The 27,677-nt window shown below is 40.4% G+C and overlaps 2 protein-coding genes and 1 non-coding gene across 8 annotated transcripts in view; 2 read left to right on the top strand and 1 right to left on the bottom strand.

Annotated features, from left to right (window-relative positions):
* Ift25 (intraflagellar transport 25) overlaps positions 1-19,348 on the top strand; it is a 78,316-nt gene extending 58,968 nt beyond the window's left edge. The window contains exons 5-6 of one of the 3 annotated variants that reach the window (XM_063236534.1): positions 12,469-12,532; positions 16,151-19,348. In XM_063236534.1, coding sequence (XP_063092604.1) covers positions 12,469-12,532; positions 16,151-16,194 — 108 coding nt within the window. In that variant the 3' untranslated portion in view covers positions 16,195-19,348. Of the gene's footprint in view, positions 1-12,468; positions 12,533-16,147 lie in introns of all 3 variants that reach the window. The other 2 variants (XM_063236537.1, XM_063236539.1) reach the window with 2 other exon arrangements.
* Positions 13,346-13,482, bottom strand: LOC111755280 (small nucleolar RNA SNORA2/SNORA34 family). Its single transcript, XR_002789850.2, has one exon. It is a non-coding gene; the product is annotated as a small nucleolar RNA SNORA2/SNORA34 family (small nucleolar RNA).
* Positions 19,349-23,272: 3,924 nt separating the features above from the next.
* Yipf1 (Yip1 domain family member 1) overlaps positions 23,273-27,677 on the top strand; it is a 37,190-nt gene continuing 32,785 nt past the window's right edge. The window contains exons 1-3 of one of the 4 annotated variants that reach the window (XM_063236532.1): positions 23,273-23,433; positions 23,991-24,070; positions 27,439-27,602. In XM_063236532.1, the coding sequence (XP_063092602.1) occupies positions 24,040-24,070; positions 27,439-27,602 (195 nt within the window). In that variant the 5' untranslated portion in view covers positions 23,273-23,433; positions 23,991-24,039. Of the gene's footprint in view, positions 23,537-23,669; positions 23,690-23,990; positions 24,071-27,438; positions 27,603-27,677 lie in introns of those variants that run through there. The other 3 variants (XM_063236531.1, XM_003464065.5, XM_063236533.1) reach the window with 3 other exon arrangements.

Here is a 27,677-nt window from a genome sequence, read left to right as displayed (position 1 = left end):
AGAATGGGCATCATAGTGAATCTTATTGTCTTCACAGTTGTTGACTATACTCTCAAACTTGGTACTATCAAGCAAAATAGAATAGAGTAAAATCAGTCAAAACAAGATGGTGAGAGCAATGCAGGGTTTAAAATCAAGTTAATAGGAAATCAAAGTGTGTTACTATAATATATCCTGCTATTTTTAATTTATTTTGCCCCTTAATTAAAAAGGTAAAAATAAAAAAATAAATAATAAAAAAGAAGATTGAGATAAAAGAGGACATAAGAACAAAACAGCATATGTCAGAACATAACCATTTAAGCAAAATAGTGTTTCACCACAAGATATCCCGACATAAAAATAGTTACCATAGTGTCTCTCTCCTTGAAATCTTTGAATATAACTTTGTATACTGTAGCATCAAATATATCAAGACAATGTAAAACCATTCAAGAGAATGACAGAATTACAGGGTATTTAGAACTAACAGAAAATGAACAATGGTTTCTGTATTATTTCCTTGTCTATAAAAGTTTTTGTTTATATTATCACATATAATAAAATCCAATAAGACACAACATGTTAAAACTGATGGAGACAGAAGAATAAAAGCTTGATGGGATTTCAAAACAAGATAGTATTAAATCAGCACTAGCTATTATGATGTCTTGTTTTCTCTGAAATAGCTGTTCATACCATCCAACCGTCTCTGCCTCATTTTTGTTGAGCTCTTTTTCTGTCATTAGTTGTCAGTTCGTCTTCTTCATTTTGCTTTCTGCTCCATTCATTGTGGCCTCTCTGCCACTATTTCTGGAATCTTGGTATTTTTCTCTTTTAGAATGTCTTGCAGTATTCTCTGTAGAGTTGAATTGGTGGTTGCAAATTCCCCTAGTTCCGCTTTATCCTGGAAGCACCTTGCTTTTCCATTAATTTCTAGGGACAGTTGTGCAGGATATATCAATCTTGGCTGGAGGTTATTGTCTTTCAAAGCTTGAATTATTTTGTCCCATGCTCTTTGTAATTGATGGTTTGTAAGAAGTCTGCTGTAATTCTGATGGGTGTTCCCTTGTAAGTGATCTGTCTCTTGTCTCTGACGGCTTTTAATATTCTGTTCTTATATTGGATTTCTGGAATTTTGATTATTATATGCCTGGGTGTAGTTCTGTTTGGGTTGTAGGTGGCTGGGATCCTGTATGCCTCATAGATCTGAGTATCTTTACCTTTTCCCATATTAGGAAAGATCTCCTTGATTATTTCTGTGAATAGCCTTTGCAATTCATTTGTTTGCATTTCTGCTTCTTCCTTTATATTCTTAATTCTTAAGTTATAGATCCTCTATCATCTTCTAGCTTGTTTCCTTGTTATTTTTAAGAAGTTTTTCCTTTCATGCTCCCACATTACAGATCTGTCCTCCAGTTCAGATAATCTATCCTTAGTTTCTTTCAAGCCATTATGCCAGCTTTCAATAGAGTTTTTAGTTTCCTGGTAATCTCTTTGAACCTGCTTCATGTTTCCTACGTTTTCTCTATTTTCTCCATCAAACAATTCTCTCCTAAAAAAAAAAAAAAACCAATTCTCTCCTTTTTTTCTGTTCTTCCATTCCATCAGCTGTTTTTTCTTGGGAGGTGCTTAGCATTTCTTTAACTATTCTATTTATATCTTGCTTTCCTTAGTTAAATACTTCACTTTTGAACTCGTCTATGAGATCCCGGAGATATTGCCTTATGTCTATTGGTGCTGTGCCTGATATTGCATGTTTTCTGTCCTCATTCTCCTTTGCATTTACCTTTCCTGGATCAGTGTTCTCAGGATTGGGGACTGAGGACCCTTTCTTGTTGCTCCCTCTTCCTATACTTTTTATTCCTTCCATACAAGCGTGTATATAGGAGGCCCAGTTTCTTTCTTTGCCGGTTACAGTTTGTATGAATCATGCCAGCTAGGTGTTCCCACCCATCGCAGTGTACTAGGGAGACACAGACCTGGGAAGCCTATGCTGGGCCCACCACTCCAGGTCAGTCCACCTGCTGAAGTCTTCACTGCATTAGGGTGCACTGCCAGGCTCAGGGACCTGGTTTGGGATAGCCTACTGGGTCTTAGTCCACGGCGTCACCCAGGTCAAGCACTCCCCACCAATCCCGCTTGAGAGGGGAATATGTCACTGAAGTCACTGCAGCATCCTGTTCCGGCTAGTCTGCCCAGTCTCAGAATGTCCTCTGTTGGAGCCTCCTAGTCTATGGAAGGGTCCCATTCCTCTCACTCACCGCAGGTCCATGCAGGACTCTCTGCTAGCTCTGCTCTCAATTCGGTTTGCCTATTCCCGCTCTCAGAGCTTCTGCGTCTCTATCCCTACTATGCCGATTCAGATGCAGCAGCAGCTGTAGGAAATTCAAGCCATGGTTTCCAGAGGTGTGGGTTCCAGCTTCGGCACTGAGACTTTAGCTGTTCCAGTCGTAGCACCGAGATTGCATTTCCAGTTGGTTTCTCTCAGCTTAGTTCATTCCTAGGTTGGCAGGGTATATCTCCCCCTGCTTAGGACTCCCTACACTGCACCATTTCTGGAATCTAAGCTGGCTATCTCAGAGAGCCTCTGTAGCTGCTGTTATCTACCTGCTATGTTCTCCCAGGAGTCTAGAGTTCACTATTCTGTCCTGCTGAGATTTTTATCTATGCTTTTACCACATCCCAATCTTCTATTACTTTATAATAGGTCTTGAAATTTGGTATTATAAGTGCTCTAATTTTGTTATTATCTTTAATTATTATGTTCAGTAGTTTAAAGTTTTTTTTTTTAATTTTATTTAAGGAGAAAAAGAAAAAAAAGCAGAAAAAGGGTACAAGTTATACAGAATTTCAGAAAAAAAATAAACAGTAGGAAATCACTAGTTAATGGATTACATATTGTCATCTTAGAAATATTTGTTCAAGTTACAAAATTAAAGTTTATATAGTGGACATTCAAACAGTGAGACCAAAGAGTTCTGTTCAATGATCCAACAAAACTCAGTAATATCATTGTCTATCTTATACACTTAAATATACATGCAGTTATATCATTTAGAGCACTTTCTTTTCCTCTCTTTTGTACAATGACTACTACACATTTTGGGTTTTATTACTCCCACAGTTCTTATTACATTTTTTGGAAGAGAGTAAAACCAAATGTGACATAACAGAACAGAGTCGGTCAAATCAAAAGGGTGGACATAATAGATAATGTAAAAACAATAATACAAGGTGATCAACAATGGTTACCATAATGCCTCCTGCTATCTCTAATAGAATTGCCTATATCATCAGTTATAATAAAATTGAACAAAACAGTAAAGAACGAAACCAACAAAACCAAAACATTGGAGACATTACAGGTCTTCAAAAGTAGATAATAGTCAACCAGAATGGGCGTCATAATGAATCCCACTATTTTCACAGCTGTTGCCTATACTTTCGAACCTGGTACTATCAAGCAAAACAGAATAGAGGAACATCAGTCAAAACAAGATGGTGAGAGCAATACAGGGCTTACAGTTAATAGTAAGTCAAAGTGGGTTACTATAATATATCCTGCTATTTTTTTATTTATTTTCCCTTAACTAAAAGGATAAAAATAAAAAAGTAAATAATAAAATGGAGATTGAGATAAAAGAGGGCATAACAACAAAACAGCGCAGAAAAAAAACATAACCATTTAAGCAAAATAGTGTTTTACCATAAGATAATCCCGACATAAAAGTAGTTACCATATTGTCTTTCCTTGAAATCTTTGATTATAACTTCGTATACTGTAGTATCAAATATATCAAAACAATGAGACTAAACAATTCAATGAGAATGAACAGTATTACAGGGAATGATAGTAAGAGAATGACAGTATAACAGGGTATTTAGAATCAACTAACAGAAAATGGACAATGGTTTCTGTATAATCTCCTTGTCTATAAAAGTTTTTGTTTATAGTATCACATATAATAAAATCCAATAAGATACAACATGCTAAGACCAATGGAGACAGAAGAGCAAAAGCTTGATGAGACTTCAAAACAAGATGATACTAAATCAGCATTACCTATTATGACGTCATTTTCTCCAAAATAGCTGTTCCTATCATCCAGTCTTTTCTGCCTCATTTCTGTTGAGCTCTTTTCCTGTCATTAGTTGTCAGTTTGTCTTCTTCATTTTGTTTTCTGCTCCATTCATTGTGGCCTCTCTGCCATTATTTCTGGAATCTTGGTATTTTCCTTTTTTAGAATGTCTTGCAGTATTCTCTATAGAGTTGAATGGGTGGTTGCATATTCCCCTAGTTCCTCTTTATCCTGGAAGCACCTTGTTTTTCCATCGATTTCGAAGGATAGTTGTGCAGGATATATCAATCTTGGCTGGAGGTTATTATCTTTCAAAGCTTGAATTATTTCCCCCCACGCTCTTCGTGATTTGATGGTTTGTGCCGAGAAGTCTGATGTAATTCTGATGGATGTTCCCCGCAGGTCAATGCACGGCTCCCCGCCCGTCCTGCTCTCAACTCTGTTCACTGATTCCCGTTCTCAGAACTTTCGCGTGTCTGTCTCCCTGCTGAGCCGATTCAGACGCAGCCGCGGTGGCAGGAAACCCAAATCGCGGTTTCCAGTGGCGCGGGCTCCAGCTTCCATGCTGAGGCTTTATCTGTTCCTGTTATAGCACCAGGATTGCATTCCCAGTTGGTTTCTCTCAGCCCAGTTCATTCTTGAGTCCGCGGGCATATCTCCTCTCTTGTTTAGGATTCCGCACTCCGCACCATTCCTGGATTCTAAGCTGAGTCTTTCAGAGAGCCTCCGTAGCTGCTGCTATCTGTCTGCCATGTTCTCCAGGAAGTCAGTTTACAGTGTTTTAATTTCCATGTAAAATTTACAATCAGTTTGTGAAAACTGTGTCAACAAAATAACTTTCTAGGATTTGGCTTGGGGTGGCACAGAATTTGTAGATTAAGTTGGGAAGAGCTGACCTCTGACAATATTGTTCCTATCCATGAACATGGAATATGGCTCTATTTATTTAGTTCTTTGATTTCTTTTAGTACAGTTTTGTAGTTCTCATATAGATTTTGTCCATATTTTGTTAGATTTATACTTAAGTGTTTTGTTTTCTTTCTTTCTTTTTGTTTTTTCTTTCTTTCTTTCTTTCTTTTTTTTTTTTTTTTTTGAGACAGGGTCTCACTATGTAGTTCAGGCTGGCCTAAACTCATTTTTCATCCCAGGTTGGGCTTGAACTCACAGGGATCCTCTTGCTTCAGCCTCTCAAGAGCTAGAATTATAGGTGTGTGCTACCACATCAGGCATTTAAGTATTTCTGTTTTGGATGCTAATGCAAATGGTGTTACGCCTTTCATGTCACACTCCAAACTGTTCATTAATGCTGTATAGGAAAGCTGTTGACTTTTGTGTATTTAGTTTTTATTCTACTGTGTTGCTTCTATTGCTTTTAGATCATCACATCATCTGCAGACAAAAATGTTTTTTTTTTCCTTCCCAATGTATATAGTTTTTTCATTTCCCATTCTTGTTTTCAGTTTGGTGTTGAAAATGAGTGGGTAGAGATGATATCCTCGTCTTGTTCCTTATTTTAATAGGAAAACTTCTAGTTTTCACCATTAAATACAATCAGCTCTCTTAGTTACTTTCCTGCTGCTGGGACAGAACACCTGACACTTGTAAACTTAAAAGAAGAGTCACTCTTGGTGCATTCAGTCCATGGTTAGCTGGCTCCAGGGCAGGAAGAGAATGACAGAAGGACCCAACAGAAGAAAGCTGTTCATGTTACAGTGACCAGGAAGCAGAAAGAAGGGAGGCACCAGATATGCTGTATCTATCCAGGTGGAGTTCCCAGTGCCCACCTCAAACCGCACACTCAGCTGCTGAACTCATCGGTTAAGCTCTAGTATCAGTAGTAGGATTTTTGTTGATATTCTTGATTAAGTTGAGACAGCTCTCCTTTATTCCTAGTTTGGTTAGGGTTTGTATTATGAATATTAGCTTTTGGTCAAATGCCTTTTCTGTGTCTGTTGATATGATCATGTGATTCTCCTGTATCCTGTTGGTGTTATGAGTTATATTGATTGATTTTTCATTGACAAATCTAGTTTTGCATACCACAAATAATTCCCACTTGATGTGTTTTTTATTTTTTTCTCATTGTTGAGACAAAATACCCAACTCCCAAAGTTAAGGAAGGAAAGGCTTAGCTCAGAGTTTATAGCCATTTCAATCCATAATCAGCTGGCTCCAGGGCAGGATGGCTTGGTGAGGGGCTACAGTTCATGGCGCTAGAAGACAAGGAAGCAACAAGAGCAGAAAGGGGGAGAGTAAGCCTCTTTTCTTCCCTTAAATTGTAAGCAGTCCTCCAGCCCTTGGGTAAGTGTAGCATTCGCACCATCTCTATGCCCTCCTCTTGCACAGGCTCAAGATGTTTACAAATTGAGGACCCTGGCCCCCTGCTGAGTCACTTGGTTAACCTTTAAACTTCTCAAGTTGATACAGTGAGCAACATTCTATACTTATAAGAGCATGTCCTCTACACACTAGATGTTGAACTGCTGAGTTACTTAGTTAAGCTTGTAGACTTCTCAAATTGATGCAGTGTACTAACCATTACATTTGGTTATGATGCATAGTTTATTTTATACATTTAAAATAGTGTGTTACTTTTTTTTTTGTGGTACCAGGGGTTGAACTCATGATCTCACACTTGCCAGGTAGGCCCTTATGCCACTGAGTTAAATCCCCAGTCCGTTACTATTTTATTAAAAATGTTTGCATCTGTGTTCATGAAAATATAGTGTTCAGTTTTCTTGTAATATTTTTCTGTGGTTTTGGTATTAGAGTTATACTGGCTTCATAAGAATAACTTGGGAATGAACTGAGCGAAGATGGAGGATAGATAACAACTGGCTACAGAAGCTCCCTTAGATAGTCAACTTAGAATTCAACATAGGGCTGGGAATTTAGTTCAGCAGCATAAGCACCCGCCTTTCAAGCAGCTGGTCGTGAGTTCGATCCCCAGTACCAATAAAAAAAAAAAAAAGATACAATTCAACATAATACAGAGTGGGAAGCCCCAAACAGAGGGAGATGAATTGTCTTGTCCCAAGAAGAAATTAAGGCAACTTAATGCTTTAATTATCCAAGGTCCCGCCGCAACTGGCCAGGGTCTCTCCGTGACTTGCCCAGGGCCCGCAAAGTTGCCGAGCCATTTGAGATCCTGCCGTTTCGACTCACTAGAGGCACAGTTACATTGAGTCTGGGGGTCAGCAAGTGGAACGGAGGGCTGAGTTGGCAGGGTGCCTACATTGACCTGTAGTGAGTGACAAGAGTGGAGCCATTCCATAAATAGGGCGACTCTGGTGGACAACATTCTGGGACCAGGGAGGACTGGCAAGTACAAGGGGCAGCAGTGACTTCAGTCAATTGTTCCCTTCCCGAATGGGATTGGTGGAGTGAGCTAGGGCTGGGTCACGTGATCTGGCTGAGACTCAATAGGTTATCCGAGGTCAAGTCGCCGCAGTGGTGGCACACACTAACCACACTGGCCCAGTGGGGCCTTGGAGATTTGGCTGGTCTGGAGGCAGGCCAGAGCAGCTTGACTGATCCAGAGGGGCAGGGCCAGCATGCGCTGTTCCTGTCTGCAACTCACTAGTACATGGAACTGTGAAGGGTCATCTATCTAGCATGCTTCAGAAGAATTGTAACCAACAAAGAAAGAAACTGGGGCCTCCTGGAAGAAACAAAAAAGATGAGAAGAGGAAGCAACAACAAAAAGTCCCCAGGTCACAACCCTGAGAACATTGACCCAGGACAGGTAAATACAAAGGAGAATGAGAACAGCAAACATGCAATACCAGACACAGCACCAGTGGATATAAAGAGATATATTGGGGATCTCATAGACGAGTTCAAAAGTGAAATATTTAGCCAAGTAAAGCATGATATAAGAAGATTAATAAAAGAGATACTAAGTACCCCTCAAGCAGACACAGATGCAAGAAGGAAGGAACTCAAAACAAGGAGATTTGATGAAGAATGTAAAAAAATACAGAATACATGAAGCAGATTCAAAGAGATTACCAGAAAATTAAAAACTCTATGGAAAGATGGCAAATCAGCTTGAAAGAAACTAAGGATTATCCAAACTGGAGGACAGTTTAGTAATGTGGGATTATGAAAGGGAAAACTTCTTAAAAATAACAAGGAAACAAGCAGTAACAATACAAACGCTAGAAGATGACAGGATCTACAACTTGAGAATAAAGAATGTGAATGAAGAAGCAGGGGTACAAACAAAGGAACTACAAAGGCTATTCACAGAAATAATTAAGGAAAACTTCCCAAACATAGGAAAAGGAAATGATATTCTGATATATGAGGCATACAGAACTCCGGCCACCTACAAGCAAAACAGAGCTACACCCAGGCATATAATAATCAAGATCCCAGAAATTCAATATAAGAACAGAACATTAAAAGCTGTTAAGAGACAAGAAACAGATAACCTACAGGGGAAGGCCCATCATCAGAATAGCGGCAGACTTCTCGACACAAACCATCAAGTCAAGAAGAGCCTGGAGCAAAATATTCTAAGCCCTGAAAGAAAATAACTTCCATTGCAGATTGATATACCCTGCTAAACTGTCTCTATAATTAATGGAGAAACAAGATGCTTCCAACATAAAGAGGAACTTGGGAAATTCACAACCACCAATCCAACTCTACAGGGAATACTGCAGGACATTCTAGAGAGAAAAGTACTAGGATTCCAGGAACAGTGGCAGAGAGGCCTCAATGAATGGAGCAGAAAACAGAATGAAGAAGATAAGCAGACAACTGACGGCAAAAAAAGAGCATAACAGAAATGAGGCAGAGGAGATTTTATTCAAAACTGATATGATTGATAGTATCAAGTTTGAGAGTATAGGCAACTATGTTGAAGATGACAAGATTCTATAATACACATTCTGATTTGATAACTGCTGGTTTGTGAAGTTCTGCACTATATACAAAGTTGTGTTTTTATTAATACTGTTATGTACTGATATATTCAATTATACTATGTCTGATGATATTGCCAATTCTTTTTTTTTTTTATCTTTTTCATTTTTATCAGTACTGGGGATCAAACACACGACCACCTGCTAGCAGGCAGGTACTTATGCCACTGAGCTAAATCCCCAGCTGTTGAGCTAAATCCCCAGTCAATATTGCCAATTCTATTGGAGATAACAAGAGACTACACAGGAACCATGATAGATCTCTTTGTACAAAGGTCTTATATGTTTATTTTGTTTCATAAGTTTATAAGAATATGTTTTGTTTTGTCTTGCTTCGTTTTGTTTCTCCCTCTAATTTATAAAGGATAGAAATACATGTTAAGACTCACGCATGTGTAGAATTTATAAACAGTTTATGAGAACTGATTTTATGACATATGATGAAATGAACAGATACTCTGAAGAAAAACAGACACTAAAATACCCAATTCTGACCCAGGAGTGTCATAATGTGATGTTAGCCTGCTTGAGTTTATTCAGTGTCAACATAATTGAAGATATGGATAACTGCATGTATGTTTAAGTGTATAGGATTGATAACCTTATTTCTAAATTTTTGTTGGATAGTTGAACAGAACTGATTGCAATCTCACTGTTTGAATCCCTACTTTATATGCTCCACTTTAGTATCTTGAATAACTATTTGTAAGAAGACAGTCTGTAATCATCAACTAATGATTTCTTACTGTTTATTTTTTTCTTTGAAATTATGTATTATTTCTACCCGTTTTTGGTTTTGTTTAATTTTCTTTAAGTTAAATTTTTAAAAAAAGACACTGTAGGGGCTGGGGATCTAGCTCAGCGGCATAAGCACCTGCCTTGCAAGCAGGCAGTTGTGAGTTCGATCCCTGGTACCGATAAAAATGAAAAAGACAAAAAAAAATTAATAATTAAAAAAAAAAAGACACTGTAGTACCCAGTGCTGATCACAGAGTGTCATGATATGAAATCCAGCAATACTATTATTCTTTGTTCAGAATGATTTTAACCTGCTTTAGTTTGTTTAATCTAAACATAAATGAAGACATGGATAACTGCATGTATGTTTCAGTGTATAGGATTGACAACCATGTTACTAAGTTTTTGTTGGACAGCTGAACAGAACTGTTTGCGGTCTCGCTGTTTGAATTCCCACTTTACATGTTCCATTTTTGTATCTTGAACAACTATTTGTAAAACAACAATATGTAAACATCAACTAGTGATTTCTTACTATTTTTCTCTGAATGTATGTATTATTTCTACCTATTTTCTGTTTTGTTTAGTCTTTCTTTAAATAAAATTTTTTTTAAAAGAATAACTTGGGGGGCTGGGGATTTAGCTCAGCGGCATAAGCGCCTGCCTTGCAAGCAGGCAGTCGTGGGTTCGATCCCTGGTACCGATAAAAATGAAAAAGACAAAAAAAAAAAAAAAAAAAAAAAAGAATAACTTGGGAAATATTCCCTTCATTCTATATTCTTAAAAGAATTGAGGAATTGGTATAATTTCTACATACTTTGTAGATTCACTAGTGTACATATTTGGAGTGTGTTTTTTGTTGTGGAAGATTATTAATTACTTATTTAATTTCTTGAAAAGATTAGGCCTATTCAGGTTGCCTGTTTCTTGTATGAATTTTGCAATAGATCATATCTTTCAAGGAATTGGTCCATTTCTTCTAGGTTATCAAATTTGTGGCCAGAAAGTTGTTCATAGTATTTTTTTTCTTATCTCTTTACGTCCATAGGTTATGTGATTCTGTCCTATTTTTTATTTGTAAAGTAAACTTTAAAAATTAAAAAGTTTTCAGAGCCAGGTGTGGTGGCACATGCCTGTAATCCCAACACTCAGGAGGCTGAGGCAGGAGGATCATTGCAAGTTCTAGACCAATCTTGGCTACAAAGTGATCTCAAGGCCAGCTTGACCTGCATAGTGAGAACCTGTCTCAAAAAGAAAAAACAATTTTTCCAGGTGTTTATATTGGATTTAATATGCTGTCCCTTTTCTAGTTTCCTAAAGCTAGAAAACTAGACTACTGGTTTTGTAATATATGCATTTGATGGTATAAATTTCAATTTATATACAGTTTTTACTGCATTCCACAAGCCTTGATGAGATATTTTCATTTATGTATGTGTGCATTTTGGGATTGAATATAGGATCTTATATATGCTAGGTTAGTGCTCTACCACTGAGCTACATTGCAGCCCTTTTTCTTTTTTTCTTTTTAAAAATCTTTCATTCAGGCTGGGGATTTAGCTCAGCGGCATAAGCGCCTGCCTTGCAAGCAGGCAGTCGTGAGTTCAATCCCCGGTACTGATAAAAATGAAAAAAACAAAGAAAAAATCTATCTTTCTCTCTTTTTTTCTCCCTTTCTTTCTTTCTTTCTTTCTTTCTTTCTTTCTTTCTTTCTTTCTGTCTTTCTTTCTGTCGAATTCCTTCAAAGATATGATCTATTGCAAAATTCATACAAGAAACAGGCAACCTGAATAGGCCTAATCTTTTCAAGAAATTAAATCAGTAATTGACGTTAAGTTTTTATAGTACACACCTGTGTAAGTTTTCTGTACCTGAAACATGTTCAGAGTGTTTTGAAAATGAGTTTATAATTGAGAACTTTGTGCATTCACAGGGATTTGAACCAATAAACATTCTTACATTTAGGACAACTGATGACTTGTGCATGTCTCTTACATTCTTGATTTTGCTCTATACGCTGTTCTTTTGTAAGTACAAATAAAATTAGAATGACTAGAGGGGCTTTTATGAGATGTAAACTGATACCAGTTTCTCCACTACACAACGTCATGTTTCCATGAAAGCTCATGTAAAATTGAAGCATTCCCACATTTTGTATTTATATTTACTTCTAGTGTAAGTTTGTTTAGGTTTTCTGAAATCATGGGAATCACTAACAGCTTTCTCACATAATCTACATAGAGCTTCTGTCCAGTGTGAAGTCTTTCATATATTTCAAGATAAGTGAAAGCATTTAAGGGCTTCTCACATTGATTGCATACATATCCTTCTATCCCATATGAATACTGTCATGCACTTGAATGCATTGGGAAAATTAACACCTTTCAAGCATTGCTCACATCTCTTCAGTTCTCTTGATTGTTATATTTCTCATGCACGTCATAACACGTGTGTGTACTGGGAGATTTTACATATTATTGCCACAGCCAGCCTCCATGTTTATTGTTATAGCTCATATCTAGATGTTCCTCCAGAGCTTCATGCACTCATAGTTGGGCTTCAGAGGTGGCTGGATCAAGGATGTGATGCTGGGACTGATTCACAGTGCAATGCTAGGACTAAGGATGTGAATGCTAAAATATGAGAGACAGAAAGAAGGCTGCTATCTTTATTGTTGGTCCCTGTGTGGCTTGCTGCTTCCTGCCTTCTGCTCACCGTAAACTGTTTATCCCCTGCAGTGCCCTTATGCCACGCCACACTGCTGTGGAGCCAGCCAACTATGGACTGAAATCTCTACACACTGTGAGTCAAATAAACCTTTCCTACTTTAACTTTGGGTATCAGATATGTTGTCACAACAATGAGAAAAGTAACTAAGACATACAATTAGACAGCTTTCCCAAAAATCCCTGATACTCATGTGATTTAAATGTCGTGTGAGCTATGATGGGCATAATTTTTACATTTTTTTAAAACTTCTGTTTTAAAGGGGGTAAAATTAAACACAAAAAAAGAACAAAATAGGACATAAAAAAACAATGAGATATAAATTAAAAAACAAGAGATATAAATTTCAAAGCTAGATGACCTGCCATCTTCGCTGTCTATCATAGTGTCTCGTTTTCTTCCAAATAGTTGTCCATATCTTCGCATACAGAGATTTCATGCAAAACAACATGGCATAAAACTGGTCCGAACAGAATTTGGGTCTTCAAAACCAGACAATAGGGAAGTCACTAATGGCTGTGATAGACTCTTTCATTCTCTTCAAGATAGCTGTCCTTACTTTCATGTATATTGAAGTTCAACAAAACAAAACAGGCAGGGGTGGGGGGTGTTGCTTGGTTTCCCAGTGCTCCAGGTCTCAGCATGGAGCAAGTCACAGTAAATACTGGTGGCTACGGTCCTGGGCCACCATATCCTGCCACACTCACAGCTGCTCAAGGGGGTGGGAGAGGGGTCACTTCAAGCTGTTTCTTTCTTTCTTTCTTTCTTTCTTTCTTTCTTTCTTTCTTTTTTTTGTCTTTTTCATTTTTATTGGTACCAGGGATCGAACTCACGACTGCCTGCTTGCAAGGCAGGCGCTTATGCCGCTGAGCTAAATCCCCAGCCCCAAGCTGTTTCTTTCTAATGAATTGACCATTTCACTGCCCAAATTCTGAAATGGCCAACAGATCATAGAAAGACATCTCTTTAGGCTCCTGCTTGAAACCAACAGTGTCAGGAAGCTGCTGGCCTTAATTCAGGGCCAGAGATGGGCATAATTAGCAACAAATGACCAATCAGGGACTTTCCAGGTAAGACTTTGAGCTGGTATTTAAACCAGGTGGCCTCAGGCTCACATTAGATTTGGAATCCAAAAAGGCATTTTCTTATTGATGCCATAATTTATATAGAGAGCATTTCACTACCTCTTCACTTCTTAGATTTCTGCTTCAACATTTACAGTCATCTTCAACTTTCTGGCCATCCAAGTGTCTTCCCATAGCAGCTACATTCCTAAAGGTTTCCCACATCACATCTTTGTGGAGCTTCTTTTGAGATGGACTTAGCAGAGCTCACTCCTCTGGTGAAGTTCACAGCCACATCCTCAATGGTCACTGCCTCTATTGTGTGGCTTCAGAGTCCCCCAACGTCCTTTCCATGCAGCTTGCAGTTGGTCAGAGTCATACAGTAAGGTCCTCTAGCCATCTGGAGCTGATCTCAATAATACATGCATGATCAGAGCTTTGGCATGTAACATAGGAAGAGGCTAACGTGTCTGTTACATCCAACTGACTGGTAGGGCTTTTGAGTTTCACTGTGTCGAGGATTGTAATTACTTGAAGAATTAATCATTGTGCATTAAAATTGGAAAGAGAAATTTGAAATTTTCTTTGCTTTATTTAAAATTAAGATAGGCACTCCAGCCTTATTTTGATTAGTGTTGGCATTGTATGTCTTTCTGTATAGACTTCCTTTTAATTTGTAAATATTTTTTTATATTTAAAGTGAATTTCACATAGACAGCACAGACTTGGGTCTTTTTTTTTTTTTTTTTTTTTAAGACAGGGTCACTATGCAGTTCAGGCTGGCCTTGAGCTCACTTTGTAGCCCACGCTGGTCTTGAACTTGCAATAATCCTCCTGCCTCACCTTCCCAAGTGCTGGAGTTACAAGTATGCTCCACTCTTATGGTTAATAAATTGTGTCAACTTGAGAAATTTAGAAGTTTAACTGAGAGACTCAGCAGGGAGCCAGGGTTCTTACTTTGTAAATATCCTCATCCCTGCAAAGGAAGGCAAGGAGATTTTGTGAGTGCTACACCCTACCTGAGGTTGGGGGAGGTGGGCTTTGTACATTGTTAGCCAGGAGAAGAGGCCTGTTTTACCCCTTTTTCTCTGGATGCTGCCTTGATGTGTTGTTCCATGGCTAAGCCACCCTGCTTTCGAGCCAACTGATTATGGAATGAAACCTCCAAAAAAACTGTATGCTAAATAAACCTTTCCTTCCCTAATTTTGGGTATCAGGTGTTTTGTTTCAGCAATGAAAGAAAAGTAACCAAGGCAGAATTTGGTATTGGGATTGGGGCTGTTGCTGTGACTGTATCTGACCCTGTGGTTCAAGAGGGTTTGGAAATGGCTTGTGGGAAGAGTTTGGAAAGGTTCAGAAATGTTACCTGAATACGTAGAGCTGGAATGCCTTAAGCTGTTCTGCATGGGAGATTCTGGTCAGAGCTCAGGAGACCAAAAGGCTGATAGAAAGCCTGCTGATAAAGACTAGGCTCCGGAGATTTCTGCTCTGAAGCATTGCATTGGTTGTTGGACTACAGATGATGTGTGTCGTGGCTTGGCAGAAACTTTGCATTTTGCTCATCTCCAGAGATCTTGCCTGATACTAAAATTAAGGACAGTAAACTGATTAATCTGGCAAAAGAAATTTCAAAGCAGTCAAATATTGAGTCTGTGGCATGGCTGTTGTTGGGGGCTTTTAGCCAGATTTATGTTGCAAATCAAGATCAAAGAGCTCAGCAGGATAATTTAAAACATTGTGAGTCTGAACAGAAAGGAAGCTCCAGGAAAGCTGTGGACTGTAAAGATAGAACTGAGATCTCCATTGCTGAGAAGGCACAGAATAAAAAAGGTGGCCTGAAGGCATTGCAGAAAAGCAGCAAGCCTCGAACCTTTGCAACCTCCAAACTGCAAAAGTGGAAGACTTTGCTTTGAGGAAAAAGCCTCAGAGCATCATGGTCCAGAGTGGCAGTGGAGGCTCCATGAGGTTCCAGAATGGAAGCAAGTAGAGAATTTGCTCCTCACAATCAGGATCAGTGATCCAGGCACTGATGGCCGACAGAGAGAAAAGCCTGGCGAATGCTTCAACTGGCAGCAGATCCACATGGTGCTGGTTTTAGGTGCGTACAGAATGCGAGGGTTCTGAGATTAAAAAGACTTCCACACCTATAAACAGTTTACAAGAACTGATTTTATGACACATGATGAAATGAACAAACATTTTGAAGGAAAAAAAGGCACTACAGCACCCAGTGTTGACGTTGGAGTGTCATGATGTGAAATCCAGCAATACTATTATTCTTTGTTTAGAGTGATTTTAGTCTGCTTTGGTTTGTTTAATCTCAACACAAATGAAGATATGTGTAAATGCGTGTATGTTTAAGAGTATAGGATTGATAACATATTGCTAAGTTTTTATTAGTTAACAGAACTTGCTGTTTGAATTCCCATTTATATGTTCTACTTTCGTATCTTGAACAACAGTTTGTAAGAGGAGAATATGTAAACATCAACGAGTGATTTATTACTGTTTATTTTTTTCTTTGAAAGTATGTATTATTTCTACCCATTTTCTGTTTTGTTTTGTCTTTTTTAAAATAAAATTTAAAAACATAAAAAAAGTAAAAAGACTTCCACTCTGATTTCAGAAGGCTTGGGAGGCCGGCCAGCGTGCCCCTTAGAGGGCAGCATGTGAAGCTGTGAGCGTGAAGCGAACAGTGCAGCGGAGACCCCAGAAGTTTGGAAAAGCCAGGAACATGGGTCATCTAAGGAAAGCTGCAATGAGAGACCAAAGCCAGCCCAAGAGAGAAGCTGTGGGATTGGTAACCACCAGAAGTGCGCAGGGGTGGAGTCACACGAGCCCTTTGGAGCTCACAATACTGCCTGAAACCGTGCATGTGGGACTACAGGCCTTAATGTTTGCCCTGCTGGATTTTGGACTTGCTTTCGACCCAATCTTTTGTACTCTCCTGTTTGTACCTTTTGGAATGGGAATATTTCTCTTGTGCCATTGTATGTTGGAAGTGTTTAACCTTGTTTTCATTTGTACAGGGACTTGCAGCTAAGAGTTTGCCTGCCATCTGGAGGAGACTTGGGACTTGAACTTTTCTTTTTTTTAGTTTTATTTAAAGAAAGACTAAACAAAACAGAAAATAGGTAGAAATAATACATTCGTTCAGAGAAAAAAATAAAGAATCATTAGTTGATGTTTACATATTGTTGTTTTACAAATAGTTGTTCAAGATACAAAAATGGAACATGTAAAGTGGGAATTCAAACAGCGAGACTGCAAATGGTTCTGTTCAGCTGTCCAACAAAAACTTAGTAACATGGTTGTCAATCCTATACACTGAAACATACATGCAGTTATCCATGTCTTCATTTATGTTTAGATTAAACAAACTAAAGCAGGTTAAAATCATTCTGAACAAAGAATAATAGTATTGCTGGATTTCACATCATGACACTCTGTGATCAGCACTGGGTACTGTAGGGTCTCTTTTTCTTCAAAGTATCTGTTCATTTCTGTCCTTTCTATATTAGAGGGAGAGACAAAACAAAGCAAGGCAAAACAAAACATTCCTATAAACACATGAAATGACATAAACATATAAGATGTTATAGAGTCCTACCATAGTTCCTGTGTTGTCTCTTGTTATCTCCAATAGGGTTGGCTATATCATCAGACATAGTATAATTGAATATATCAGTACATAACAGTATTTAATAAAAACACAACTTGGGGCTGGGGATTTAGCTCAGCGGCATAAGTGCCTGCCTTGCAAGCAGGCAGTCCTGAGTTCGATCCCTGGTACCGATAAAAAGGAAAAAGACAAAAAAAAATAAAATAAAAATAAAAAAATACAACTTTGTATATAGCATAGAACTTCAAAAACCAGCAGTTATCAAACCAGAATGTGTATTGTAGAGTCTTGTCATCTTCAGTGTAGTTGCCTATACTCTCAGACTTGATACTGTCAATCATATCAGTTTTGAATAAAATCTTCTCTGCCTCATTTCTGTTATGCTCTTTTTTTGCCATCAGTTGTCCGCTTATCTTCTTCATTCTATTTTCTGCTCCATTCATTGAGGCCTCTCTGCCACTGTTCCTGGAATCCTAGTACTTTTCTCTCTTTCTAGAATGTCCTGAAGTATTCCCTGTAGAGTTGGATTGGTGGTTGTGAATTTCCCAAGTTCCTCTTTATCTTGGAAGCATCTTGTTTCTCCATTAATTATAGAGACAGTTTAGCAGGGTATATCAATCTGCAATGGAAGTTATTTTCTTTCAGGGCTTAGAATATTTTGCTCCAGGCTCTTCTTGACTTGATGGTTTGTGTCGAGAAGTCTGCCGTTATTCTGATGGGCCTTCCTCTGTAGGTTATCTGTTTCTTATCTCTAACAGCTTTTAATATTCTGTTCTTATATTGAATTTCTGGGATCTTGATTATTATATGCCTGGGTGTAGCTCTGCTTTGGTTGTAGGTGGCCGGAGTTCTGTATGCCTCATATATCAGAATATCATTTCCTTTTCCTATGTTTGGGAAGTTTTCCTTAATTATTTCTGTGAATAGCTTTTGTAGTTCCTTTGATTGTACCCCTGCTTCTTCATTCACATTCTTTATTCTCAAGTTGTAGATCCTGTCATCTTCTAGCGTTTGTATTGTTACTGCTTGTTTCCTTGTTATTTTTAAAAAGTTTTCCCTTTCATAATCCCACATTACTAAACTGTCCTCCAGTTTGGATAATCTATCCTTAGTTTCTTTCAAGCTGATTTGCCATCTTTCCATAGAGTTTTTAATTTTCTGGTAATCTCTTTGAATCTGCTTCATGTATTCTGTATTTTTTTACATTCTTCATCAAATCTCCTTGTTTTGAGTGCCTCCCTTTTTCCATCTGTGTCTGCTTTAGGGGTACTTAGTATCTCTTTTATTAATCTTATATCATGCTTTACTTGGCTAAATATTTCACTTTTGAACTCGTCTATGAGATCCCCAATATATCTCTTTATATCCACTGGTGCTGTGTCTGGTATTGCATGTTTGCTGTTCTCATTCTCCTTTGTATTTACCTGTCCTGGGTCAATGTTCTCAGGGTTGTGACCTGGGGACTTTTGTTGTTGCTTCTTCTTCTCATCTTTTTTGTTTCTTCCAGGAGGCCCCAGTTTCTTTCTTTGTTGGTTACAATTCTGAAGTGCGCCGGCTAGATGACCCTTCCCACTGCTGTGTGCTAATGAGTTGTAGAGTGGGATTTGAACTTTTCAGCAGAGCTGAAACTGTTAGCACTTTGGCAACTCTTTCAGATCCACTAAATACCTTTTGCATAAAGAGATGTGCATGAGTTTTTGGTGGTGCAAGGACAAAATGTTATTGTTTCTAATGTAATACAATGTTGGCAGACTTAATGCTGGTTCTTAAGGATTGTTAAATTGCAAAATGTTAAGAATAAGCATGCCTTTGTATCTGGAGGCTGATTTAAGAAATATGTCTGTTTGCCAAGTCGACAAGGGGTAGATTGTTACGGTTAATACACTGTGTCAACCTTAGAAATTTAGAAATTTAACTGACTCAGCAGGGAGCCAGGGTTCTTACTTTGTAAATATCCTCATCCCCTACAAAGGAAGGCAAGGAGATTTTGTGAGTGCTATACCTTACCTGAGGTGGGGGAGGTGGGCTCTGTACAGTGTAAGCAGGGAGAAAAGGCCTGTTTTCCTCCTTGTGTTCTCACGGCTTTTGCTCTGAGCGCTGCCTTGAAGCGTTGCCCCAGTGCCTTACCACCCTTCTTTGGAGCCAGCACATTATGGACTGAAATCTCCAAAAAACTGTAAGATAAATAAACCTTTCCTTCCCTAATTTTGGGCATCAGGTGTTTTGTTTCAGCAAGGAGAGAAAAGAAACCAAGACAATCACTATGCCCATCTGGGTCTTTTTTTTTTTTTTCTTTATCGGTACCAGGGATCAGACTCACGACTGCCTGCTTGCAAGGCAGGCGCTTATGCTGCTGAGCTAAATCCTCAGCCCCTGGGTCTTGTTTTTTAATGCACTCTGAGAATCTGCGTCTTTTAACAAATGTATATTTAGACCATTGAGAGTGTTTAGGGTGGGGAGGTGGTTTCAGGAATGAACTCAGAACCTTGTGCTTGTCAGGCAGGCACTGTGCTGCTGAGCTAAATCCCTAGCCCATTCCATTGAGCTTTACAGTGATTATTGATATTGCTGGATTAACATCTTCCATATTTGTTATTATTTCATATTCAGTGCCTTTGTTTTTTATTACTACCTTCCACTTTTTCTATCCTTTGTGGTTTAATTGAGCATGTTGTATGAGTCCTTTTACTGTCCTTTTCATATCAATTGATATGTCCTTAGCATATCAGTTATGCTGAGTTTGAAATGAAACATTTATAACTAGTCCAATTCTACTTTCAAACTATACAGATTTTCAAGGAGTGTACACATCTTAAAATAGCAAAATATTCCTAATTCCTTCTGTGCCTTATCATTGTTCACTGCTGTCATTCATACATAAACATTCACAAATAAATACACATACTCAAATATATTATTTTGAGCAAAAAATTACATTTTTTTCATTTTACTTCTACTTCTTTTTCTAACGCTCTTGGATTCTTTACATGAACTTGAGTTTCTGACCTACGTCATCTTCTATCTGAAGAACATTTCTTGAAAAGTAAGTCTACTGACAACAGTTCCCTGGTAAAAATCTTTATTTCCCTTTTACTTTTGCAGGAAAATTTCCTCAAAATACAGAATTATAGGTTGCTATTGTTGATTTTTTTTCCTCTTATCACAAAACCATTTCACTTCTATATGTGAGCTCCCCTTCCCACTGGTTTCAAGATTATTTATCTTAGATTGTCTAGAGTTTCAACATGTGTAGGTAATGAGTGTGTCTGTGTCTTCACTGATTTTGTTTGGTGTTCTCTGTGTCTCCTAGATTTGTTGTTTGACATCTGGCATTAATTCAGGGGAACTTCTCATTATTTCAGGTATTTCTGTTTTCTGTTTTTCCTCCTGCTGGCCTCATTACACATGGTAACACCTTTTGTAGTTTTCCCAGTTTCTGGATATTCTGTCCTGCTTTTTTCTTTATTTCTTCTCTTTGAAATTCAGTTTTGGAATTTTCTATTGATGTATCTGAAAGTTCAGAGATTTTTTCATCAGCTGTGTCCAGTTTACTAATAAGCTCATCACTGGCATTCTTTATTTCTGCCATAGTATTTTTGGTACTGGGGATCAAACTCACGACCTTGGCAGATGCTTATGCCACTAAGCTAGATCCCCGACCCTGCCATAGTATTTTTGACCCCTAGAATTTCTTTTTTTGTCTTTTTCCTTTTTATCGGCACCAGGGATCGAACTCACAACTGCCTGCTTTCAAGGCAGGCGCTTATGCCGCTGAGCTAAATCCCCCGCCCGTCCCCTAGAATTTCTTTTTGACTTATTGAGCTGTCTGCTTTCAATACCCATTTGGTTTTTCCTGTTGTTAAGAGCTCTTAGCATGTGAATCATATTTTTAAACCTTGGCAATTTTGACATTCCTTCCATATCTGACTGTACTAGCACTCCCTTGACCTCTTCAAACTATGTTTGCACCTTTTAATATACCTTCTAATTTTGGGTTATAAGAGAGAAATGCGATTCTCAGTGGAAGAAGTACAGCAAATAGGCTGCTAGAAATGTGCTAGTAGTGTGTCATAGGAGGGAAATACATCCCAGTGCCTAGTTTTTAAGTTTTAATGAGTTAGGTAAGTACTTAGGGAAATAGGAAGGAGATTCATAATTAGGGGTTAAGCTAGCCAGGGATTTAGCTCAGCAGCATAAGCGCCTGCTTGGCAAGTGCAGGATTGTGAGTTCAATTCTTGGTACCACAAAAAAGAAAGGAAAAAAAAAAAAAAAAGATTAACAAGAGTTAAGCTAGAAAAAGATTTTTGGCCAGAATGGGAAAGTAGGAATTTGAAAAATGATGAGAGTATAGATGTGATTATTTCCCTGATATGAGGATCTGTATACAATGTTACCAAGATAAAACCTACTCTGTGGCCACATGAAAAGAGGCTCTGTGCCTAAATTCTCAGGTAGCATCTCAAGCATTCCACCTCAAGAGGAAAGAGAGAAATCACAGGATGGGGGAGTTGTGGGGCACACCTGTAATCCCAGCAGTTGGGAAGCTGAGGCAGGCAGATTGCTGCAAGTTCCAGGTCAGTCTGGGTTACATAGTGAGACTCTGCCTCAAAAACAAAAACAAAAACCAAAAAACCACATGGCTCTCCTGTTTCAGTGCCACACCATAGCCACCAGATAACTGGATGCCACACCTTCCACCTGCACCTCACGCAAATCGACAATAAACACTCCCCATGTAATTGTGATGTTTCTGTCACCCTCCCATCCCACTTCTCATTACCAGACATGTGGACCTGTCGCTGACATCTGATGAGTGGCAATCCAGTCCCAAGGTGCAGACCCAAGGCTCTGTTTCATGGAGCCACTCTTAGTGCTGCCAACTTTTTGTGTGGGTTCTCACGTGAGTGTTTATTGTAAAGCATGAGTCCAAGGGTCAGGGCTGAAGGATAGGGGTCAGCCTTAAGGAAGTCCAAGAGCAAACGGAGCATAAGTACAGTCAGACACACACATGCATCTGGATCCATGAACCAAGATTCAAAACAAAGTGTCCCGGGGTGTCCTTTTAAGCCCCTGCTTTCTCTTTACACAAAGAGAATTAACACCACCTGCTATGGAATTGTTCTGACAATTAGAAATCTTGAAGGGACAGAGACTGGTCATGAGCCAGCTTAAATAACCCTTCACTATATAGCAAGATATACATTAATGATTAATAATATTATATTGTATCCGACAGCAAGAACTTGTTCATTATTAGTCTTTAGTGAGCAGTTACTGTGTACCTGGACCCCTGGGGTGGCACTGCAGACCCAGAGACCAGAATCACTCCCCCCACCCCAGAAGAAGTCTCCTTATGTAGTTAGACTGGCCTTGAACTCGTGGAAATCTTTCTGTTTCAGCTTTCTGAGTACTGGGGTTACAGGTGTATGCTGCCACCAGCACCCAGCAACAAAATCACTCCTGACTGCTGTCCAGGTGAACTCTGTGGTAGAGGCAAGCTCCGGGGACTGTTGGAGCAAAGGGTCCCCAGAGTCCAGAGCAGTCGAAGCAGGCTGGTGCAGGTGTGGTTAGAGAGGCCTTGGCCTACTGGTAGGCAGGCATAAACCTGGGGGACACAGGTGAGAGACCCATCCCTCTCCAGGCGTCCCCGCCCCCCAGGAAGGGCGGAATAAAGGCCTGTGCAACGAGGCGCCCAAATTAGCAGTCTGCACCCTGCCCTCCTCGCATCTCATCCTGAGTGGTTCGATTTTATGGCAAAAGAAACTCGGAAGACTGGTGACGCGGATGACCTTTTTTCTCTTTCGGCAATCATGTTTTATTGCTCTGGTTTGGTTTTCTCTAAGAAAAGAGGTTAAAAACAAACGGCAAGAAAACACCAATCTTTCTCGAGCGCTCCCTGCGAGCTCCGAGCCAGGGACGCGCCGAGGGACCCTCTGCGGCTCCACCCCGCCCCGCCCCCGGCGGTTTACACTGGGGGTGCTCGCCGCGGGGAGCGGGGTGGAGAGGGGCGGGTAGGGCGGGGCGGGGGCGGGCCGGCTCGCGGCGCCGAGGTCTCCGGGAGCGTTTCCGGGGCTGCTGCCCCTTTAAGAGGGCGGGGCTCTGCCCGGAGGAGGCGGCCAGCCCCGCCTCCCGGATCTCCGGCTTCCGGCACCGGGGAGCAGGAAGCGCTGGCGGAGCCCTCGGGCCGCAGCGTCCCTGGGCGGCGAGCGGGGCGACTGAGCTGTGGGTGCTGCCTGGCTGTGCGCGAAGTGCCGTACACAAGCAGTGTTGTTTTATGGCCCCCGCACTGTGTGAGTAGGCGCCGTTACGAGCCCGTTTTACAGATGAGGAAGCTGAGCCCCCGAGGAACGCCCACACAGCGGAGAAGGGTTCAGAGTCTGAAATCAAACGCAGGTCTGTGAGGTTCCAGAGCCCATGCCCATAACCACTGCCTCGGCCTAACTGCTCTTGCTCTCTCTCACCTCTCCAGCCTCAGCACTCCTCCTGCATCGTGCCCCCCTGGCTGCATCCTTGAGACTCTAAACATGCACACGGTGGACTACTGGCGTTAGTTTCTTGTTTTGTTTTTGAAGGTTTCACTTTGTGGTCCAGACCTGTCTTCAGCTTACCACGTTGCCGAGGGTGGCCTTGAAAGCGCAGAAATCCTCCTGCCTCAGCCTCAGTACAAGGGTTACGGGCTTGTGCCACCACCCGTGCAGTTTCTTCATAATAATTTTATATGTAAACCTATCAAACCCCACTGACAAAGGAGACACTGGCAAGCAGTGCCTTTCCAACACTGGGACGGGATTTGTTTGCAAATGTTTTACTTTGTTATCTGATTAAGTGTACTTACCTTTCCTTTCAGACCTCTGCACATTTTCCTCCTGCAACCTGGGAGAAGACCCACTGGCTGAATGGCAGCTGTGGATAACTTGCAGTTTGAAGGTATAGCAGTTGGGTGTTCACTGTCATGATGGTTGTTTCTGCTGTCTGGTGTTTGTAGCAGACTCCTGGCGTCTTTGTGCCTCAGCCTCAGGGGTGCTGGGATAACAGGTGCAGCCCACCATGCCTGGCTCATAAGAAATCGAGGCCCAGAAAATCCAAGCAATTTGCTTAAAGATCACCATCAAGGGAGGATTTGAACCCAGGCCATCTGGCATCACAGACTTTTTACTGTCTGAGGAAGAGCTATGATGAGTAAAGAGGAATCTACTTCTTTGACAAATACTGCCATATCCATGATACACCTAGCACCTGAATGCTTCTAACGTCTTCCATCTGTACTCCTAACCATATTTAGGGACTCTTAGCACCTTTTGGCCTAATCATAGCCCTCGTTACCGTCTTTCTGGTTTCTTGCTTCCTTCCTTGCCCCTCTAGAGAATATAATGCAGAGCTGTGGTGTCTTTTTAAAACTAAGTCAGAGCATGTTGTTCTTTCAGACCCTTCATTAACACCCATCTTACTAGGAGTGGAAACTGGCGCTCTGAGACTTAGGAGGCCTCCATGTGAGCTAGCCTTCCTCTACCCTGATTTCATCTCCTGCTCCTGCCCTTCCTGTCCCAGCAGCAGCGCCTCATCACTGTTTCTGGTACATTCAGCTTAGGGATTTTGTGCCATCTTTCTTTCTGAGACTGTCATTCTCCAGTGAACCATGAGAGTCACTCCTTCGCTCAGATCACATTGTGCTTCATTAGGGAGGCTTCCTTGGAGTGGGGTACAAGAAAGTTCAAGCATAGAGAACAGGCTGTGCAAGTCCCTGAGGAGAAAAGAAGCTTGATTTTTTTTTTTTTCCCCACAAAGCTGAAAGAAGGTTCTAGACCACAGATGAGGTTGAGTGGACAGCTGGTAGAAGTGAGCCTTTAGGGGGGGTGGGCAGCAGCTAGGGCAGGGTTTATAAAGTGTTAGGGACTTTGTCCTGAGGAAAAAAGCACCGAAGGGCTGTGGGAATTGTAGATGGCTTCCTGGAGGAAGAGTGGTAGTGTTACGTGGAAAAGTGGAGTTCAGGAGCCTGCAGGTAGAAGATGCTGTGTGAGGGAGCGAACAGAGGCAAAACACAGCCTAGGAGATGCCAGGAGGTAGTGCGGGGAACAGTGATGGCAGAAGTCAGACCCAGCCTCGCCCTCAAGGAGCTGAGGTGGACAAGAGTAACATGCAGACAATTGCAGACAGGCATTGTTTTCGCAGACTCCGTGCATACCCCAGTCAAACCATGCCACCTGCCGACCCTCACTGGGAGAGGCTTCCTGCCACTCTTAGGTCTGCTTGTCTCCCAGGCTTTGCACAGGACGCTTTCCCCACCCCTCTGGCCTTCGTCTTTCTGGATCTCCAACTACTGCAGACGAGTTCCCTTCCTTTCAGTCTTTGACCTTTGCATTTCTATAGTGGTTCTCTCTGTTCCTCCTCCTGGAAGTAAACTTTCTAAATGTGAGGTGTAAGTATATCTTACTAGGTCTGAGTCCCTCTGGCAAGGCTGTGACCATTGTTTTAAATGCCAGTGCTCTGTCCAGCAAATAATGGTGGCTCTAACCTCATGTCATACAATCTCTCTCTAAGAGGTGTGATCTGTATTTTATAGGTGAAAAAACAGACTCATTGGGAGTAATTTGTTCAAGAGAGTGGGTCATGAGCTTAGTCTCAACTTGAACCAAGAACAATCTCATTCTAAACCCTCATACTGCTTAAACAACTCAAATGTTGCTCAAAGCTGGAATAATCGTTACATATTAACTGCGTGGTTAATTTTAGTCACTTTGGTTTTCTGCATAAAATTACTCATTTAGCTGAAGGGCAGTGAGGGTAAGCTTAGTTTTCCAAGAGCTCCACCCTAATAGCAGGATCTGTGTCATGCTGCAGTGCATGGTGGTGCATTCCTGTAATCCCAGCACTTGAGGGGTTGAGGCAGGTGGATCATTGCAAGTTCAAGTCCAGCCTGGGTTACAAAGTGAGCCGAAGGACCGCCTGAACTGCATAGCAAGACCCTGTCTCAAAAAGATAAAAAAATAAAAAACTGAGGATCAAACTCACGACCTCACGCTTGCCATTCCTTAGGCCTTCAAAGATGCCCTGAATTTTATTCAAGTACAGTTAAATAAAGTGTATTAGGATGCTCAGAGACAGGCATTCCCGTCATTGCTGGTGAACATAAAGGGGTGAGATTCTTTTGGAAAGCTGTTCAGCAGTTTGGGTTCAGAACCTTAAACCTGGTAATCCAGTGAATGCACTGGTGGTTGGTCATCCCAGGACAGTAACTCAAAGCTTTCTATATAGACATTCCTTATATATTTCAAAGATATAATATGAAGACTTTTTTACATAATCACTAGTAGATAAAAATAGGATCAAAGTTGTTGGCACTTGGTATCCTGGAAACATGAGGTAAATATTTGTTAAATGAATGACAGTCACGGACATGAGTCTCACTACATAAGTAAATAAACCAGTGGTAGCATTGCCTTTATGTGAGGGGACTAAGAGCAGTTTTTATTCTATTATTTGTAAATTTTTTGTCCACATATTTTCTCTCTGTCTCTTGTTTTTTTGGCACTAGGAGTCGAACTCACGACCTCACACTTGCCAGGCAGGCACTCACACTCTCAGCTAATTCCCTGGCCCAGTCCACATATTTTTTCTAGTGATTACATAGGACTTACTGGAAAAGAAAACTTCCATTAATTTTTTTTAAACTGATCAAAGGAGAGAGGTTTAGATTGGGCAAGACACTTTGTTAAGGACTTGTCTTTAGTAATATTTCAGACTCTGCCTTCTGATTTGTGTGTGTGTGTGTGTGTGTGTGTGTGTGGTGTACTGAGGATTGAACCCAGAACATTTGCACTGAGCTGCACCCCAGCTCTTGGTTATTTATTTTGAGACAGGGTCTTGCTGAGTCACTAGGTTGCCTAGGCTGAACTCAAACTGGCAGGCCCCCTGCCTTCTCGTCTCAGAGTGCTGGGATTACAGGTGTGTACCACCATGCCTGACCGCTCTCCAAATTCTTTAACATCAATGTTATTCTCTCTGTTATATGGGTAGGAGCACTGACGTTTATAGTTTATATGCTTAGGTTCATACAGCTAGGAAGGAGCTGAACCAGGACTGAACTCTAGGTCTGACTCCAAATCCTGTTGTGTTCCTAATCATTTTTCAATGTCAGATTGGCTTCTAGATGAGACTTTTTTCCCAGGCTTGTGCCTATTACTCTTGGATGGGGTCCATAGCAAAGACGAGGTTGTAACAACTTGTCCTTCAATGGAAGTACAGCATTTGCACTGTGTGTAAGGTCCATGAATGCCTTGTGTTGTACTTGATTTCAGAATTTGGTGATGCACCCACTTGCCTAGCAGCAAACCCAGAAGACACCACGATAAGCATTGAGGATCCTGGTGAAACCCCAAAGCATCTTCCAGGACCTGCAAGAGGCTCGGGGAGAGAAGAGGATGATGAGTTACTGGGCAATGATGACTCTGACAAAACTGAGGTTCGAAATTAACTCGGGATTTTTTTCTTTGAATTTTTTAGAGCTTGTTTATATGCTCATTCACTGCATCAGATA

The sequence above is a fragment of the Cavia porcellus genome, unplaced genomic scaffold, assembly GCF_034190915.1.
Source record: "Cavia porcellus strain 051 isolate PalLab524CR breed Dunkin Hartley unplaced genomic scaffold, mCavPor4.1 scaffold_25, whole genome shotgun sequence".
NCBI lineage: Eukaryota > Metazoa > Chordata > Mammalia > Rodentia > Caviidae > Cavia > Cavia porcellus.
This window is presented reverse-complemented; position numbering and strand designations above follow the sequence as displayed.